General features: G+C 54.3%; 1 protein-coding gene across 3 annotated transcripts in view; it reads right to left on the bottom strand.

Annotated features, from left to right (window-relative positions):
- The window catches only part of LOC100121654 (zinc finger protein ush), an 88,269-nt gene that overhangs the window by 2,972 nt on the left and 70,862 nt on the right, over positions 1 to 14,435 (bottom strand). For 2 of the 3 annotated variants that reach the window (XM_001605214.5, XM_016985001.2), the window contains exons 2-7: positions 2,613 to 2,818; positions 2,055 to 2,526; positions 990 to 1,978; positions 682 to 905; positions 353 to 608; positions 44 to 277 (exon numbers count right to left, since the gene is read on the bottom strand). In XM_001605214.5, the coding sequence (XP_001605264.2) occupies positions 44 to 277; positions 353 to 608; positions 682 to 905; positions 990 to 1,978; positions 2,055 to 2,526; positions 2,613 to 2,818 (2,381 nt within the window). Of the gene's footprint in view, positions 1 to 43; positions 278 to 352; positions 609 to 681; positions 906 to 989; positions 1,979 to 2,054; positions 2,527 to 2,612; positions 2,819 to 3,248; positions 4,055 to 14,435 lie in introns of those variants that run through there. The other variant, XM_008213237.4, reaches the window with a different exon arrangement.

The following is a 14,435-nucleotide window of genomic DNA, read 5'->3' as shown; positions in this document are numbered from 1 at the left end:
GATAATTTTAGAATTTGATAAAAACAAAAAAGAAAAAACGAACCTGCAGATCAGCTCCGCGCTTCTCGAAGTGCATCCTGATGTGCGTCCTCATGCCTCTGAGTGTGTTACCCTTGTATTGGCAAATCGTACACCGGAAAGCCTTGACACCCTGATGCGCGTCCATGTGACGTTGCGCCGCTCCCGCGGTCGGACTCACCGCTCCGCAGACGGGACACCTCCAACCACCGGTCTGCCCGCTCGTACACGTGTGCGAGGCACCCGGTTCGATCATCGTCTGTCGATCGGAAATTTCAGTTAGGCACTTTTCAACAGCACAGTTTTCTTCAGTTCTAGCGACAGAGACACTGACCTTGCATTTCGGACACCGCGAATGATGCTCCTGGGAGTCGGGTCTCTTTGGACAGTAGAAGGCTTGATGGGCCACGAGATTGTCCATCGAGGCGAACTTGATACCGCAAGCGGCGCAGATCAGCTGGACGAGGGGAGGCGAGGGAGTACCCGCCGGCGGTGGACTCGTCACGCTGGTCTCGCGAGCCTGGCAGTAGTGCTTTTTGTGGGCGACAAAGTTCTCGTGTCGGCAAAACACTATGTTGCACTCCTTGCATCTGTGAACGAGAACGACGATTAGTTTTCCGACGATCGCCTGGGTGAGAGTATGACATGAAAATAGAAGGCTACCTGGAGACTCCCTGCTTGACGAGGACGCCGGGGACGGGAGGCGGCGGCAGTTCCGCGAGCCTGAGGGCCAGCTCAGTGGGAGGCGTAGGGGGAATCCGGTCGGGCGCCTGTGCCGTCGGCAGAGACCTCGTGCGCGGACTGGCGCTGCCCCTGGACCTCGGGCTGCTCGGCGGAGGAGGCAGCGACGACGGCAGCGGCGAGACTCGGTTCTCCTTTTCGTGATCCTGCGGAGCAGCCAACTGCGTTAGTCGGCCCGATCGAAAGGAAGTAGGTGGAGCGTGAGACAAGCGGGCGAGAGTGGTGCTTACCGGTGACCTCCTCATGCTGAGGTCGAGCGGCGCGGAGGCGGCCGAGTTGGGCGAGTGCGCGGTGACGGGCGGTAGGGCCAGCGGCGTGGCGGGCTTGTTCGCCGCCCGGAGCACGCTCGAGCTGATCGTGGGCGCCTCCATGATGACAGCGGAGGAGACGCTCGTGGGCGTGGGCGTCGTGGCGGTGAGTCCCCGGGTCATCGGCTGGAGCGTGCCGTTCGGCAGGAGGAAGCAGGGGGTGTCGGGCGCGGGCAGGCCCGGGGCCGCTAGGACCGAGGCGCCGCGCACCAGCGAGTACGGCACGATGAGGATGGGGTTGGTGGGCAGGGCGAGGCAGGGCTGCGGCGGCGGCGAGTCGCCGGGGCTCGAGCTCGTCGGCGGCGAGCCCTTGAGCGAGGAGACGCCGGCCGTCGGCGTGGGCGGCGTGTCCTTGACCACGTGCCTCGTGCTGCAGTAGTGCGTCTTGTGCGCCCGGTACGTCTTGAGCGAGCTGAACCTGATGTCGCAGTTCCGGCAGTATCTCTCGGCCTCCTCGTTGAGCGAGCCGTTGGAGGCGATCTGCCCGGCCGCGGCCGGCGCCGAGGGCAGACTCGGTTGCGGGGGTTGCGGCTGCGGCGGCGGCGGCGGCTGGACCGGCGAGGAGGCGTGCATCCGCATGTGCCGATTGAGCGAGACCTTCTTGTCGGCGCTGTAGGAGCAGTGCGGGCAGGCGTAGGCCTTGCGCGACTCGAACTTGCCGCTGTTGGAGCCGGGCCCGGTCGAGCTGGCCTTGTCCTCGTCGTCATCGTTGTTCTCGGCGTCGCTCTCGAGTCGCGGCCGGTGCGAGCAGTAGTACTTCTGGTGGGCGTCGAGCGTGCTCGCCGAGCTGAACCGGATGCCGCAGGGCGGGCAGATCAGGGCGGCGGGTCGACCGGCAGCCATGGCCGCCTCCACGCTCAGGCCGTCCTTGCCGTCGTTCGGCAGGACGAAGAGCCGGCCAGTCGCTATCGCTGCAAAGTAATCGCGCGATTAGTCGGCGAACCTCCGGAAATCGTCCCGAAAGTATTAGCATAGTAAGCGACCTACCGTTCTGGAGTCCGGCGGGCAGCGGCGGCGCGGGGTTCGGCGGCGAGGCGGCGCTCTCGGGCTTGATGGTCAGGGCGGCGACGGCCTGCGGTCTGAGTGCCGGGTCCGTCGCCAGACTAGCGTTCAGTCTCAGCCTGGGTGCGGAGGCCGCGCCGCTGAGCTCGTCCTCGAGCCTCGGCCTCTTGGCATCGGACAGCAGCGTCACCTCGTCGGAGGAGCGCCTCGAGTCCTCGGAGTCCCTGCGGCCGCTCGTCGACGTCGTCAGCTCGCTCCGGCCGCGACGGCCGTTGCCGTTCGGAGCAGCGACAGCCGCGCCGCTGCTGGAGGACGAGGCCGAGGACGCCCTGCCGCCGGCGCTGCTGCTGTTCTCCTCCTCGCGCACCGCCATGTTCGAGTCCTCGTCGACGTGGGACTTGGGGCTCGAGTCCTGCACCGAGTTCGGCCGCGAGGGGACCTGGTTGCGCTGCTGCTTCTGTTTGCGGAAAGTCACAGGTGTGTTATTCGTAAATGATTCATGGCATTATTTATGCTTGAAAATCGACGAGCGCTGAGACTTGCCTCGTAGTCTTCGGTGAGAGAGGCGAGCCGCTTCCTGGCATCGTCGGGCAGGACGCTGAGCCGCGGCGGCGGAGGCAGCGCGACGAGCTCGTCCTGCTCTGCGAGCTGACCCGCACCCGAGGGACTGGAGACCGCTGAGCCGCCGCCTTCCAGACCGCTGCTCACGGACGGTGTCTTCTCCGAATCGCTCCACTCCTCATCCTCCCCTGGAACGAACATTATGAATCATAAGTATAACTATATCACTTCTCGTACACTTAAAAAAAAAAAAAAAAAAAAAAAAATGAAACCGCGAGCAGCTCGCAGCAGCTGTAACTAATCGGGGCCGTGAGTAATTCCCGACAAAAGCCGGGCAAAATACGGGCGATAACAATCCGACTAATGAGAATTCCCCACAGCGCTGATAGTGACACATGCCCGCGCCTGCTGTATTTTCGACGAAATTCGTTGGCAAACGAAATCCGTAAAATTCGCACCACCTGTAACTCGCTCTCTTTGCTTTCACTTTTTATAATCGAACCGCGTCACAGCGCGCGCCGTTGGGTAACACAAACACGCGCGCACTTACGAGCTACAATATACGCGGAGAAGTGTAAAAAAGTGCGCATACGCCGTGAAACAACGATCGAAACGTACATTTAAAACCGGAAATCCTCCTGGCCAGCAGAACCATGTCTCGGGTAGCAGAAGCAGCAGCAGCAGCAGCAGCAGCAGCAGAAGAAGAAGAAGAAGAAGAAGAAGAAGAAGAAGAAGAAGCACAAGAAGAACCGTAGCACAGTAGCGCGGGCGCGAGTTTCGAAAAAAGGAGCGCAGCAACGACGACGAGCGCGCGAGCGTCGCCCGGAGCGTCCGCGTCCCTAATGGAGGCGCGCACGCCGATGCGTAAGCGCTATCCCCCCCTTCTCGTTCTCTCACTCTCTCGCTGCCCCCCTACTCTCGCGATCGCCGTATCGCAACTGGCGCAGCAGTCTCCGCTCTGACTCTCCGTGCGCGCTGTGTTTAGATTCCTTATCTCTCTCGCGCGCTCTCGTGTCCCCTCTTCTCTAGCCCGTCCCGAATCCGCCCGCGCGCCCTTCCTCTATCTCGGGATATCTCTCGAGGATGATGCCTGCTATGCGCTCGCTCCGTGTTTTGAAATTTTTCTCTCATCGGACGGATGGCTCGCGTTAAATAATCCGGCGTGCGACGACAAAGGAAGAGAGTCGCTGGAGTCGTATTAATTAAGAGATAAAAGTCAAGGCTCGTGACCCTTCTTTTTCGCACGCGCTGCTCTCTCTCTCTCTCTCTCTCTCTCTCTCGCACGAAATCGCCGGAATATCGATGCGCGGGAGGAGGAGGAGGACGTTTTAATTGCCTAGAGTCCTGAAATCCCGAGAAGAGAGATACGCTCGGGAAGATAGTTGGAGAGAGCAGGGAGCAGCTATATACCCTCCCTCTCTCTCTCTCTCTCTCTCTCTCTCTCTCTCTCTCTCTCTCTCTCTCTCTCTCTCTCTTCCTAGTCCTTCGCGCTCGCGTATTATTATCGCGAGTCCCGCATCTCGTGTTGTGCGCCGAGGTACATACACAGCGCAGCGACTATCACACGTGTACTGCCACCGCCGCTGCGGAGGAGAGTAAGTAGTCAAGAGGTGCGCGCACACCTATCCGATTCTTATAATTGCGGCGCACGCAAGCGATGACTCTCTCCGGAATAAGTAGCTTCGACCGGCTTATTGTGCGCGGCGGCTCGGTTATGTTCCCTCCCTCTCTCGATATCTGCGAGCATACCTGCGCAGAATAGAAATATCCGAAGGCGGAGACGCTCTTAATTGAGGGCTATAAGCTCTCGGGGTGTATACGGGGTGTCATATACAAGTCCAGGAGAGAGGGCGAGGGGGGGGGGGAACACGGCTCGCCATTAACATATCCACGGCCTGATAAGAAGCCTTTCTCGGAAGCAATACCGTGCACCTTCTCTCTCACTCTCTCTCTTCTCTCGCTGCGGACCAGCTGCTACTGCTTTATGTGTCTCTCGATCCTGCGGTATAAGTACGCGGACTTTTCCGAGCGATGACTTTCCCACACACTCGGGAAACCTTTTTTTTTCTCACAATTCGCAAAAGCAGCGTTGACTCGCTGATTTACGGAGCAAAAAGCCCGCGAGCTTTTAATAATAGGAAGAAGACTTATTAGCATTAATTTCCTGTATATATACCTCGGCGCTGCGCAGGTATACCTCCGTTCCGCTATACACCCGGCAAGCAACGATCGAATCGCCGGCTATATTTAAGCAGCGGCAGCAACGGCCGGGAAAAGTTTTTATTCTCGGTATAGCAGCGTCGTCGTTATCAGAAACAACGACGAGGACTACTACGAAGGGCCTTGCGCGCGGGGAGAGTAAAAATAAAGGAAGCGCAGCTGCTACAGTGGCCGGTCGAAGTCGTCGTCGTCGAAGAAGAAACAGAGATGAGAAGTATAAGCTCGAGCGCAAGCAGCTTCATCTCTCGGGGCGCTATGCAAATAGGATCCTGATCGTGACAGCGCGGCCAACACGCGACGACGACCAGGAGGAGGACGAGGGCCTGAGTGAGTTGCAAGAGGGATGTTGGGGGGGGGGGGGCACGACCCAGCAACTCGAGTATACTCTGGCCCCAGCTGGATGTACGTGTAAGTGCACACATATACGCGATATGCTAATGCAGGAGCGATCGTGACACCAGTGCGACCGCTAAGTGAGAGCTCAACTCGCTCTCTCATTGACTCAGCTTCCTCGTGTGCTGCTCTACACGGCGCTGGTCCTTTTTGCTCGAGGGACTTTTTGCGCCAGCGCTGCTGCTCGAGAGCGAGCAGGACACTTTGGCTCTATTACGCTATTTACACGCCACCTGTCGACGCTCCGCGCGTATAAATCTCCGGTGAGCCTAAAATCACGCTGCACATCACAAGAAGGAATATACTCGTTATATTATCTCTCTCCGGGCGCGTACTTAAGAGTCCCGCGCTATCGCTTATTACATTCTTTTGTTCGTCTCGGCAGAACAAGCATACAAGTCGCTTCTCTCGCGCGCGAGAATCGGACGCATGAATAATGCGCGATCTCATTCGGCCGAAGCTCGCCGACGGAGAGTGGCTTCTCGGAAGCGCGATTCCAGGATCGTCGTCCTGCGCGCGGCGAAATTAAACCGTTCGTATACAGGCTGGCGCTGGTGGCCTTGTTAGGAGAGAGCGAGATTTCGATTAGAGCTCGAATCGGAAAAATAAAGAGTATAGCTGCTTGCAAGCTCTCGCTGTATGTAGAGAGCAGAAGCGGCGACGTGATCTCTCAATTGAAGTCGACTCGCGCGTGACGCTAACGGGCGAGCCCGGCTGCAGACAGATGTAATGTATATCCTTACTCCTTCTCTCTCTCTCACTCTCTCTTGTGGCTCGTCGTCTCACTTGAATTATAGAACGTTGCAGCAGCAGCAGCAGCCGATCGACGCTACCGATCTCATCGTTATGAGCCGATCGGTCGAAAATAAATACCGAGAATCGTAGCGAGTGGAATTTCATCGAAATAATCGAAAAACGAATTGCCGCAAGGCTGATTAAGCCGTGCGCGGCCGTTAATGCACTTTGCATAGCCGATTTTTCCGCGAGATAGAGTTGCCGAGCGAGAGAGGATAAGATAAGCCTCCTCTGAAATATAAAACGCTGCTGCTGCTGCTGCAGGATCTCTGCGCAAGGATAAAGTTTTATCAAGATGGGATAGCGCGATCTTGATAAGCTGCACGGCTGAGGCATACACACGGACAGCGAGCGCGAGAGGCGTACGGCTGAAATATGGAGCTCCGCCAAATGAAGTCATTGCGTGTGTGTGTGTGTGATACGCGCTGGAATGCGAATGCGTCTATATGGGCTGAGCGTGCGAGCTGCGATCGGTCGCGCGGGAATTTATTTCGAGAAAGGCGCGCGCGCGCGCTCAGAAATTATTTTACTGCAAAAATAGAACGCGACCGTAAATGCATTATTCAGCGAGTCGTCTCGAGCCGAATTTTTTTCTCGCCTCGGAGAGAGAGAGAAAGAGAGAGAGAGAGAGAGCTGTATATTTTTGCGGAATAAATTCGCGCGCCGAGTTCGACGCACGATTATCGGTCGTTAGTCTGGAAAGCGTCTGGCGCCCTTTCTCGCGATACTTTCGAATATAACGTTTTGAAGAAGCCACTCCATAAGGCCTGCGTCATCGTCGCTGCCTCCCGAAAAATACACTCGGCGCCGCTGACGTACACAGCCGTGTGGTTTATACGATAGCCGATAGCGATCTAATTAAGGACTCATTGAACGCCAGCGCGCATCATCGCTAATAATAAACGCGCGGGAAACCTGTATCGCTATCCATCATCCGACGATATTTGCAGAGAGCCGGGGAGAGAGAAGAGCATATAGGAAGAAAAGAAGCGATTGGTCCCGCCGGCGGAGAGTGTATACTTATCTCGAGGTGGGAACAGGATCCGGCGAGAGCTCTCCGAAGGACGAGAGGACGCTATCGTCCTTGCCATCTGTCACCCGAGTGTGTCCGTGTCTCTCTGTGTGTGTGTGTGTGCTCTGCTTTATATGTGTTATATTTCTCCTTCTCCTCTCGAGAGATGAGTGTCGATTTTCCTGCTCTCTCTCTCTCTCTGCCGATCGAAGGACTAAAATTCGAGGAGATTTCGGCGAGCGCGATAAACACGCCTGTATATAAGAGCGGAATTTCTCTCTGAATAACGAGCGGCGTGTCGGAGGCGAGAAATCGCATTGAATATGCAGAAGCGGCAGGATGGTTTATACGTGTCGACGATTAAGCCTTAAGATGGGGTAGTCATTAAGAGATAAAGCCCCTTGACACCGAGGAGACACTCGGGTCCCGATAAAGGGCCACTACCACTACATACAACAGGATGCGTCCGTGTGTGAGTATCGAGAGCGAGTCTGTTATATAGCTACCGCACGCGATCTCCCATCTAATTGATTATTCGTTCGACAATCTCTTTAAGTCGCCTGCATTTTCGTCGGCCGCTTCTTTTTGCTTTCTCTCCCTCCCTCTCCGGGCATTCCGCGCCTGACAATGTCGATGACAATAATCGCACCGATTTTTCGTTGCCATTACGAACAGTGACGACTCGATCGCTATATATTTGCGGTGATCTAGTGCATATCTGCAGGTGGGAGGTCGGCTCCCCGTTATCGTTATATATTTTCGTCGCGGCATCGGACGCGGGATGAGTGAACACGAGCGAGAGCTGAAGACGAAGAAGAGGAGGCAGAGAGATCGAACGAGCTCGATAATAAGGAGGAGGGAAATATTTGTCGAGTTTGATCAAATTAATTCCAGAGTAACGACTCCCTATCGTTTCCCCCATCGACGCGCCGCTCGTTTTTCATCCTCGTTGCGCGCGTGTCAAACTTCGGCCTCTTATTCTCTCTCGAATTAACGAGCCGTCCGAAACAATGGGCCCCCTCGCATCGGAGTGCATATAAAAAGGTAGAAGGCTGAAAAAAATTATAAAAATCCGGCGCGCGCTTATTTACATTTAGATAGCAGATCGTTATCCGCGGCGCCGCGCAGAGACGAGAGGGAAGAGATGCTATCGCCCGCGGGATGATGTGTAATTATGGAGCCGCGGCCCGGCGCTTCTCGAATATGGGATAATTTTCGCCTCGAAGAAGAGCAAACTAGATGAGAGAAGGCATCGGCTAATTTCTCCATTACACATGACGCAAGCGAGCTGTGTAGAAAAAGGTCAGAGGATGCGCGAGAGCAATAAACAAGGTCGCTCTAGCTGGTTAGCATCTCTCTCGGCAAGGCGATCCTAATCTCCGAGGCTCGGGCGCTGCGTGTCTAATTAAAGATCGATATCGGCCGATATTATTGCGCTCTCTCTCTCTCTCTCTCTCTCTCACCCCTTTCTCTCCCGCGCTCCGAATCTCTCGCCCCGGCACAGGTTATTAAATTCTTCTATCGCCGACATCTCGATAGAGAGAGAGAGCCCGGCTCGATCCGTCCGACACGAACATCGGCCCCTGTACAGTCGCCTATCAGATCGGCCGACGAGCAGCGCAGCAGCAGTAGTCCAGCATATTCTCTCACTCAAACGTCGTATAACGGGGGATTCGTCTTTTATTCTCCTCGAACGAAAGATTAAAAAGGAGCTGGTCGATTGCGTTTTCCTAATTTCGGGGCTCTGAAAAATATTTCCGAGAGGAATTCCTTCGCGCGTTTAAACTCTCTCGGCGTATTAGTCACTCCTCCCGTAATGGGCGTGACAAATTTTTTTTATCGCCGCAGCAGCTCCTCTCTCTCTCTCTTTCTCTCTCTCTGAGTGCCGATCCAAAAATCAATCGGAAACCAGTTTCTCTCTCGCGTCCGAGCGTGAAAAAAAAAGCACCAAAAGGTGCTAATCGATAATTATTCATTCGCCGGAGCGACTCGCGGAGTTCTCGCGATAACGATCTTGAAAGCGTCCGGCGGCAGAAACGAGCGAGAGCTGCGTCTCCTCCTGTATGCATATACATACACAGACGCGTGTGCGATACGGAATCTCGTGTGCGTCGCTTTTCGCCTGTCGCCCGGGCGACACGTCATCGAAGTGCTATAGATCGCACGCGCTGGATCATCATACCGAAGCGGTGCCGTATTAAAACCGAGTGATAAATGACGCTCCTCTTTTCTCGAGCTGCGATCTTCGGCTGAATCGAGTTTATATATACAAGAGAAAGCTAATGCCCCCGCGCATTTTTTCCCGTCACGCTCGGCGTTATAAGGCTACTGCTCTTCTTCCAGCAGCAGCAGATCGGCGTAAAAATGATTTCGCATCCGCGTATAGCCCTCGCGCGATCCACTCGCGCTACATTAAATAAATGCATAATGCAGGCTCGCGCGCGAGATATATAATTTTTACGAGCCGCCCCGTCGTCGTAGTCGCTAGTAAAGCCCTGTAAATTGAATAACGCCACCGCCGCCGCTCGCTCCTGCGGGGATTTATGTAACGGCAGAGGCGAAGCTTTTTCTCTCTCTCACTCTCTCTCTCTCTCTCTCTCTCTGGCGCGAGATCAAAAGCGCATCGGCTTCGAAGTCACGGACCGGCCGTAACTCCCAAGAGCCGCGCGGTACACATAATACGCCAAAAGCTCGCGCGCCGCAGGCACATAAACGGCACCTGCTCGCGAGCGAGTAAGCTACTGGACCCTCGTAAATAATATATCGCGCCTTTTCTTCGCGCTCTCGCGCAATATTGCCGGGGCTGTTTGTCCGCGCGCGAGTTTTCTCGCTAGCTCTCTGTATAAAGATGGATTTTAACTGTTAAGCTTAATGTGTTTATGCGGGACGGGCTTTAATGCGTCATCGTGACAACTTTGATTTACTGGATTTTCGGGGCTTTATGTACGCGCTCGCTGAAACGACGAAACTTGCTGCCGGCTTTAGTGCCGATGTGTAAAAGTCGAGTGGCTTGTTTATCGACCGTTCGGTTATAATACAATTAAATATATATATATATATATAATTGTGATATCTAATCGGCGGAATTCGCGCTATCTCATTAAATTTAGAGCTCGCTTATTATTGATCGCTATCGGATGTCCGCGATAACAACTGCGACAGCGATCGCCAGTCCGACTGTAATCGTGATAATTAAAGGTCGATTAAATCGGCCCGATGTGTACCTGATGTTTTTTTAATTACACCGCTATAGATCGATCGCGGATTTCTCAGTATAACGATAGGATTATAAAGTAAACAGAACTTTCGTCAGCGCTGACGCACAGAAGTTTCGGATTAATTTATGCATCGCCACAATATAGCTTCACTTTATTATATCGCACATCGAAGCCGCGATTACGGCAGCTGTTACGGCGAAATCGAGTATACACATACACTGCGCTCGCTCGGGCCATCTTCCGTCACGTTCCTCTCTCTCCCGCGAGCTTATCGCGAAGATTCGCCGCCGCCGCCGCGTGTATTTCTCGCTTATCTGCGGCAAAAACTTGAACTTTAGACCAGCGCGCGCGGGGATCGTAATCTGAGTTATATCTCCAGCTTCGCCCCTGCGCTGCACACGAAATCGACGACTATCTTTGCCCTTTATACTCGCGTTTTTCAGCGCTATCCATCAATGGAACTTTGTTGTTGCGCATTTTTCACCTCATGAGAAGACACTGTCCGCTTTGGCACATCACATACGTATGGCTCGAACGATCGAGCGGAAGTGTGTCAAACAGCTGCGAGGGAGTGATAGCTACGTAGACATCAGCAGTGCGAACGGGAAAAAGAGGAGAGAGAGGGGGGGGAGGGAGAGGGAGAAGAATTAGCTAAAACGAATTATCGACCAAACTTTCGGAACACCCACTTTCCTGGCTGCCAGAGATAGAAAGCTCTCGTTATCGATCCTTGACGAAAACCAGTTTAAAAGTACAATGAAGTAGGGATGAGAGCAAGAGTCGAGGGAAAAGTCTATTTTCGCTTCGTTATTTAAACTCTGCACTCTCTCGATCTTTCAATTTAGCCGGGAATTTTTATATTCAATACTCGAAGCTTTCTCCATTAACGGAATGTATAATCTCGTCGCAGTTGCGACGTGGCCAGCGCACCGCGTGTACGAATAACCGAGAGAGGAAAAAAACGAAGGAGGAGGGTGGCCGCGTTGAAGACCATAATTCGCGCTATCTCATCGCGTCACAATAAACACTGATTCCTGGAAGCCTCGCGACTATCAGCGGACCGAGTCACTTATGCTTACTTATGTCCAGCAGCCTCACCTTTCGCCGAGCGACAGCAGCACGTCTAGCTCGCGGCGATAAGCTTAAAATTTTCAGCGGACCCAATCAATGGGAGAGAATAACTGCAGCCGGCGGTTCGCTCGCCCGATAAGCCGCTATCACCAGGCTCTCGCTCTCCTCAAGGCCCAAAGATGCTTCCAGTTGGACTGCAGTTTTCTTATAGCCCGCTCCGCCGTTATTTATTCGTATGCGCTGAGTGCTGCGCGAAGGTGGAATGCCGAGAGACAGAGATTGCGATAGCCTTCGGCTGATTCACGCCTGCGCGATCTTTTCTCCGATTCGCCTCTGCGTACGGCTGATTTTTTGACAAATACGCGACGCTTTTTTTCCTAGGAAGCGTTCACACGGACGCTGCACCAGAATTCCCGAAAAATCCCGTTCAGAGCTAAGCATGTCGGCCGCCTCGTGTGTAAGTACGTCGTCGGCGGGGCGATAATCCGAGACTGCACAGGCCGGCGAAGTAATAAAGTATCGATTAGGGCGGCGTAGGAAAAGCCCGCTCGGCGCCGATATAATTAGGAAAGGAATGGATGCCGCCGCCGTCGCTTAATCTCCATCCCGGGTCCGCGCGTTATCGGGCCGGCGCGCGTGTTTTTTCTTATACATTCCCGGGCTTTCCTGCAGCAGCGAGTCGGCGTAGAAAAGCGCATGCAGCGCGGAGAGGGGGATAGCCTGGACGGCTTGTTATCAGACCGGGAGGTGTGTTATCAGCTGGATGCAGCCAGCGCTCCCTTCTTCGCCAACCCCTTCGCTGCCTCGCTCGAGAGAGAGAGAGAGAGAGAGAGAGAGAGAGAAGGGGAAACGGAGCGGAGAGAGAAGGTGAGCGCGCGGAGCCGCTATCTCGCCTACCCTGGAGAGACGGCTATAGAGTGCATCTAGCGCGATAACGAGCCAAGTTAAACAATATCGAGCTATATGAGAGAGCCTGAGCTCCGCGAGAAGATTAAGCGAAGCTGCATCTCCTCCCATAATACCCTCTCTCTCTCTCTCTCTCTCTCTCTCTCGCTGCGTGTGAACTGCGCCGAGCTTTTTCCCGCTTCGAGCGGATTTTATTTTGCTCCCTGTGTATCTGCACACTTATACAACCGCCTGTTTTATTCGCGCGAGATCTAGATTTCACACAGTATAATCTGGCGCATACGCGTATTTATAAAGAATCCCAAGTAACTCTGCGCAGCGGCTGCAGCAACAATTATCGCGGCTCGATCTAATCTCCCCAGAGCAGCAGCAGCAGCGGCGGCTCTCAAGACTCCCTTTCATTTCGCTCACGCGCGCGCAGGTTTAATCTCGAGCGGGAGAGAACTCTCGCCTATCAATGAATCTCAATCTCTCTCCTCTCTTGCATTGTCTCGTCCCTTTGTCGATACACATCGAGCTTGTACGCTCGCTTGTATCCATAATTGAAAGAAAAATAAGAGACACGCGATTCCCAGGCTGTATCGGCCTGTGATCTTCGCGCGGGCTCCTGAACTCTCGTGATCGTCGATTTCCAGAAAGTCAGCTCGCTCGGTAACTTACCTAGAACAGAAAAAAAAAATACGCCTGGATTAGATTGTGGAAAGGTTTTGAAAAATATATAATCGCGGTGTGTACATAGTAACGAGCGCATCTCCGTTGGGCCACGAGGGATACGGCACACGTGTGCGAGCGCGCAACCTGCTCGCGGCGCTGCGCGCAATTGAGATAAGCTCTCTCTCTCTCTGTACACACATAGAGAGGGAAAGGGAATATCGAGAGGCAGCGATGCGCGCTGGTGGTGCCAAAAGAGAAAGAGAGAACGAGCGCTGGGAGAAAAAAGGGGGCGAGAGAGAGAGAGAGAGAGAGAGAGTGAAAGGAGGGAGGGGGAGAGCTTGTGGACGAGTGATTGATGAGAGAGCGAGCTAATGAGGAGCTGAGCTGCATAGGACGACGGGATCACGATAAAGAGGTCCCAGCAGCAGCAGGAGAGAGAGAGAGAGAGAGAGAGAGAGAGAGAGAGAGAGAGAGAGAGAGAGAGAAGGAGGTGCTGCTGTACTGGCCGCGAAGGGGCTCGCTGTATCTGATCCGACGTGCACCCGCCCCTCAAGCTTGCTCGCTCGCGCGAGGTACACGCGGTGCGTCGAAATTCCGGCACGACGGCAAAATCGAAAGAATATAAGCGTATATAGTTTGCAAGAAAAGCTGTATATTCCGATTCGAAATTCAAGACGGACGGATAGAGCGCATAAAAGAGGACGAAAATCAAATCTCGTATAAAAAGGGACGTAAAAGTAAAAAAGGACCAATGGTGCCCTCTCCCTCCGTAATACATCTCCAGCAGTAGTGGCTATGTATGTATCCATCATATCCAATCTCTGAAACCCTCTCCCTCCCGCCGCGAGTTCAGGAATAAATCCCGCGCGATGCAAAGTCGCGCTGACGCGTCCGGCTGTGTGCGCCGCTGCCGCCGCTGTACTCGCTGCTCCGCGAACACAGCGAGCAAGAGAGAGAGAGAGAGAGAGAGAGAGAGACATTTCAATGGGGAATAGCCCAGGTTTCCGGAGGAGGCGGCGGCTGGAGGCTTTTGCGGTATATAGAAGCCGCTGCTGGACCTGCCTGATAACGGCTGCCAGCCACCTATCTTGGCCCCTGCAGGCTTTATTATAAACCTCCCGCGACGACGCTGCTCCCTCTCTCCTCTGTATTCCGCTTTTGCTCTCTTTTTTTCACCGCCACTGCAGCCCTCGCCCCTTTCGACTACTTTTTATGCGCGCGTCTACGTGTGCTCGTGAGTGTGTGAAAAGGAGCAATCATTTACCGCGTATGGATTTTCACTCAACTCCTTGGTGAGTAATGCGTTGGAAAAATTACGATTCCGACCTTAATCATGTCTCCGATTTGAATATCAAGGAGCCAAGGCGGAATCAATCGCGCGAGATCCTCATCCCGCGCGAGCAATCGATCATCCTAGCGCTGCGCTAAAAAAATACCTCCTGCGCGCGTCTGTGTGGGCGTTATCGGACATCGAGGCTATATCGCGAGCGAAGATCGGGCCGCAGCAGCAGCAGCAGCGCACCCTCGAGCGCGCGA

Source organism: Nasonia vitripennis, chromosome 4, assembly GCF_009193385.2.
Source record: "Nasonia vitripennis strain AsymCx chromosome 4, Nvit_psr_1.1, whole genome shotgun sequence".
Lineage (NCBI taxonomy): Eukaryota > Metazoa > Arthropoda > Insecta > Hymenoptera > Pteromalidae > Nasonia > Nasonia vitripennis.
The sequence above is the reverse complement of the archived record's forward strand: the minus strand, read 5'-3'. Positions and strand labels throughout refer to the sequence as shown.